At 42.9% G+C, this 5,271-nt stretch overlaps 1 protein-coding gene across 1 annotated transcript; it reads right to left on the bottom strand.

Annotated features, from left to right (window-relative positions):
• Positions 1-665: 665 nt before the first annotated feature.
• LOC107042477 lies at positions 666-1,280 on the bottom strand. The gene is made up of 2 exons (XM_015263536.1): positions 1,230-1,280; positions 666-1,121 (listed from the first exon to the last, which is right to left on the bottom strand). The coding sequence occupies exons 1-2, from the start codon at positions 1,278-1,280 to the stop codon at positions 666-668; spliced, it is 507 nt and encodes a 168-aa protein (XP_015119022.1).
• Between the last annotated feature and the right edge of the window lie 3,991 nt (positions 1,281-5,271).

Here is a 5,271-nt window from a genome sequence, read left to right as displayed (position 1 = left end):
CTCTGCCCCGATGAAGTTGAGTCCCCTGTCACTGGTCAGGGTCGCACAGCTACCCCGTCCTGAAGTGAAGCGTTTATACGCAGCGATGAAGCCCTCCGCTGTCAGATCCGTTACCATTTTCAGATGGGATGCTGATGTGGCGCAGCAGACAAACAGACAGATGTACGCCTTGTACATTGTTTTGTTTGCTCCCGATCCTCTCCATCTCAGGACGTGGAGCCGTTGGATATTGGGCCGGTGAAGTCCACTCCTGAGTGGAGGAAGACCTTTGATGGTGTCACTCGTCGCGCAGGCAGCCATTCCATCAGCTGTTGAGCTCTCAGTACTCGATGACATGCACAAATAATGCACTTTATGATGTGCGAGCCTACTGGAGCTCTTCGTCCGACGATCCAGTACCTCTGCCGTATGTATGCCAAGGTGAGTTGAGTTCCTCCATGGAAACTTCGTTGATAAGCGTCTGCGATGATGAGCGATGATAGCGGCGAATGGCGTGAGAGAATAATTGGATTTCCCTCCTCCGGATCTAATGTTGAATTTTGTAGACGTCCGCTCAAGCGCATGACGTCGTTCTCAAGATATGGCGTCCGCATCGCCATTCGATGATTTGCTGCCAGTGAGTTTCCAGTTCTTAGAATGTTGATTTCCGCCTCGAAGTAGAGATTTTAAGTATACTTCACCCAGTACAGTCTTGCCTCTTCGAGCTCGTGTGGTCCTAGTTGGGGACAATCCGGTAGCGGTTGCTGTTGAAGGCGTCTTACGGCTCGATTGATCCAGGCTATGACCCGTACAAGCTTATTCAACGATAAGTGTCTGATGAGCAGCGCGTCCGCCTCACCGATTCGCACTGGATGCGAGCTGATGATGGGCGGTCTCGCCTCTTGAGCCGCCTCTGATGATATCTCCGCTGTCGATGATAGATCCATTGATGATGCTAGCCACTGATCCGGTGGCAGGTTAAGCCAAGGTGCTCCTGTCCACCATAGTTGATGCTCCGCCAGTTGTTTCGGTGATAGACCCCTTGATGCGCAGCCCGCTGGATTCTCCTTGCCGTTGATCTGTCTCCAAGTGTTAGAGGGCAGAGTGTCTCGTATCTTGAGAACCCTGTTCTGCACGATGTCCTTCCAACGGGATGGATCTCCGTTAATTCATGTGATGGCCACTGATGAATCGCTTCAAAGATTGATTTGTATGTCTTCCAACTCCGGAGTTCGTTGTGCGTAGCCCACAATATCCGTTGCCAGGGGAGCTGCTGTTAGCTCCAGCCGTGGTATGGTCATCTTCTTGAGTAATAAAAGGGCATTGTTGGCGAATTTCCCACGCACCCTCCCCCCTTTTTCCGGGAAGTGCACGTGCACGTCCCCCCTCCCCCCTCGGCGGCATGCCTTTGAAGAGACCGTCGGCGCGCTGCGGGCCCCCTGGGGTGCAGGGCCTCAAAGTTGGGGTCCGAGGGTCACAGGAAGTGGGTGGTGGGTGGAAAATGGCCGCCAGATAGACAATGAGTGGCGGGTGGAAAGTGGGTTGTAAGTGGGGGGAAAAGGGGTGGCGGGTGGAAAGTGGGTGGAAAAGGGCTGGCGGGTAAATTGAAAAACTGTCGGACAGTATATATCGGACGGGTGTCGGGAGTCGGGCCCCTCTGCTGGTGGTCCAACTGCGGAGGACGGCGTCGGCAAGGGTCCGGATGTCGCTGTCCAGGACATTGGAGCCATTGTCCTTGAGACTCCGGAGAGTCATTACGCTTTTGAATTTTTTTTTTAAAGGGATAACAAAGGATTGCAACCATGAATGACGCAAAGAGTGAACAATACGTTCTCTCTCTCTCTCTTTTATTTTGAGGACGGTGAATTTTTCGAGCTGATATGGAGCCAAATATATTTTTCTAGAAACTTCTACGTAGCTGAAAAAATTCAAGGTTTTTCGTAAATGAATAATACAAGGTTTTCAAATTACTTTTTCTTTAATTCATGTAAAATGATGAAATACATTTTTAGGCTTACAAATGATATTTTTTTCGTTCCAATTTAAAATTATTTACAATCACAAGAGATTATTATTATCATATAGTCTTTAGTATGTGGGCATTCGGTAAGCCCCTCCCGCAAAACCATCCAACTCATCGAAGCAAAAATGAAACATTTCACCAAATAATTGATACAAATATCCCTCGTTCTGCTGAGGTATTGTACGACGGAGGTCATCCCTGGCCAGAAGGTAAATCTCCTCGGAATTGCTGCGTATGCAATAGTGGAGTTCTTCAGTAGCTGGCATCCTGTTGTATTCCATATAATGCATGGCAACACTTGTGATCGCCCGCACCAGAGACTCCTTGTATTGTTTGAGAGGCAATGAGTCCAAAAATTTTAACCACTGATCGATCCATGCCGCTTTGTTTTTTAATGTTGTAATGCTCGGGCTCATCATAATGAGGGGTTGCCTTACATCAGCACGTACAAAAGCAACGCAGGGGTTATCGTAGCTGCGATGGAATCTCACTTTGACATCCCCAAATTGCTTAGCAGGTACATTGTGGACGGCTTTTGGGTGAAACTTCTCAGGATCAAAGTAGTCCGTAATGGCATCCAGATCTTTGTACAGAAGGCCCCATTCTTCCCGTGACATTGACAGCACGACACGGTTGGGGCGTACGGCCATAAACTGCACCACAGGAACAAATTGGCCGAGACAGGTAACTTGCAAACCAACACGAATTTGTTTCGTCTCCGACTTATTAAGAGGTATAACTTGCGACAGCACCACTTGCTGTTCGGCACCACTGCACTCTTTTTCGTTGATATTTTTCATGTTAAAAACTGATGAGCGAAATCGGATCGACTGGATGAAATACACCGCGAGCAGCCGCGTTTTATAGCGTTAGGTATGAGAGTGGGGCGCGCTTAATTNGAAATCGGATCGACTGGATGAAATACACCGCGAGCAGCCGCGTTTTATAGCGTTAGGTATGAGAGTGGGGCGCGCTTAATTCCCCCCACCATACACAGAACAGGCCTATGCGCACAACACACTACCCCCACCGTAGGGAGTGCTGCGGCGTCGGCGTCACACATGACCCCCCACTACCATGGATTTCATATGATGTATATTACCCCCCACCTCTATCATGGTACCCGCACTCCTATGATATTGCCCCGACCGCTGTGAATTTTTTTTTAACTCGAGTGACTTGGATTTATTTTTTGTCAGTCATTCGTGAAAATATATTTAGGACAGTAAAAATGAATACAATTTGGAGAGATCACGACGTCGAACTGTTCGATAAATATTTCGCAGGTCGGTCACCAAGTGAGAATTACAGGGAAAAACGAAAGCCTAGATTTCGTCAGAAACGCATACGTGTATATGTTGATAAATACACGGAGGATGAAAAGTACATACCGCCGAAAAAAAGAAATGATCGTGGCGAAAAAAGAAAAATAAAGAGAAAGAGAATAAACAATTCGAGATATGTAAACTGCGAGATCTTTGGAAGACATACTCCCAACTTCATATTCTTCAGGATAGTCTTCAGTTACGAGTTTCCACCGTTTTTCGTACAGTGCTGTGATTTTTCATTTCGACAAAAAGAACAAAAGTGTGAAAATGTTTGGGTCAGTCATCACTGAAATGGAGAGAATCCACGGGATGGTAAGTTTTTATTTATATTTTGAGCGATATTTTTTGTGAAAATTCTTGTTCGGTTTTTTCTATAAAAAAAAAATGTTCACATAGTTTTCTCGTTCATAATTTTCTGGGTAATTTTCTATTTATAAATGTTTGTATTTTTTTTCGTTTCTTAAACGGGTCTTATGGAGTTTACATGTATTTTCCATTCGGTTTTCGTCTCGTTTTTCTTCATTTTTGAATTTTTCTATTCCGGTTTTCGTCCAATTTTTCACTGTCGAAATAGTTTTTGAAAGAAATTTTTTGTGAAAGAAATTTTTGCTGGCGTTTTCTCTCGTTGAAATTTTCCGTGTTAGATTTTTTCGTTTACGAATTTTTCTATTCCGCTGTCGTCCAATTTTTCAGCGTCAAATTTTGAGTTGAATTTTTTTCAAAATGCGTGCATTTTTTTGGTTTTTAAACGTCTCTTATTGAGTTTGCGTGTATTTTCAATTCGGGCTTCATCTCGTTTTTTTTTTTCGATTTAGAATTTTTGTATTCTGGTTTTCCTCCAATTTTTCAGTGTCAAAATTTTGTGTGAAAGAAATTTTTTATGACCGAAATTTTTGCTCGCTTTCTCTCCTGCAGAAATTTTCCGTGCTGGATTGTTTTCATGGAAAACTTATTCGTCGCATTTTCCGTAGATTTTTTGTCAACCAAATCACAATTCACTCGTTTTTTTAATTTTCAGATGCATGCGACCAGCTCTGTAGAATCTCCCATCGAGGGTTTATAAGACCTCCACAATCTCTTTGGTGGGCTCCCGTCATCTCAACCGCAGTACGGACAACTGGGACCTCGAGGAGTGGGAGTAAGACCCCCGAAGAAGAAAATTAGAAAAAAACGAAAAAAAAATGTAATTCTAGTTTTTAAGAAAAAAAGATGTATTTGTAGTTTTAAGTTTTATTTTTAAGTTTTAGATTTGAAAAAATGTATTTTTTAGAATTAAAGTTTTGAATAAAAAAAAATAAATATATATCCTTCTTTTTCTTTATTTAAAAAACTAAATACCTTGAAAAATTTCCTTCCTTGTAGCATAAGGATTTAAAAAAATAAAAAAAAGATCACATTTCATCTTTTATTTTGAAAAGAAAAATTTACATTTACAAAAAGCTTACTTTTAAAAACTTACATGTAGCTTATATCTACGAAAAAACTTACTTCTACAAAAAATTACTCTAATCCATAATCTAATCTCTATACACTAGCTTAAAAAGTCGAAAGTATCTTTCATTCGTTTTTGTTTTTCAATCGTCGGGTTCAAGTGCGCGTCGTTTTGTCTTATATCCGTAGGGGAGGGTTGCAGCGCCATTATCAAGCCTTCATTTCGGGCCCGTCGCGCGGATAATCTTGCTCTCGGGTTTCGTGATGACGTCATGGTACATTGTCCGTCGTATACCCTTGTAGTTGATCTGGTAAGGCTCTACCTTATCGACAACGAGGGCACGAATCGAGTCGTAATGAATCTGTTTACGCGTGTCATAATTTAGCCTAACGCCTTTTATTTTACTAATTTCTGCAATGTTTCCATCCGGTTTTTTCACGCGATAAGTATAAAATTTTGGACCGCCAGAGACAAAAGACGTAATGAAACTCGCTTCTCCGTAGCCCTCT

The sequence above is a fragment of the Diachasma alloeum genome, unplaced genomic scaffold, assembly GCF_001412515.2.
Source record: "Diachasma alloeum isolate Michigan unplaced genomic scaffold, Dall2.0 Dall_scaffold_00476, whole genome shotgun sequence".
Classification (NCBI taxonomy): domain Eukaryota; kingdom Metazoa; phylum Arthropoda; class Insecta; order Hymenoptera; family Braconidae; genus Diachasma; species Diachasma alloeum.
Note: the sequence above shows the minus strand (reverse complement) of the source record. Positions and strands in the feature narration are given on the sequence as shown.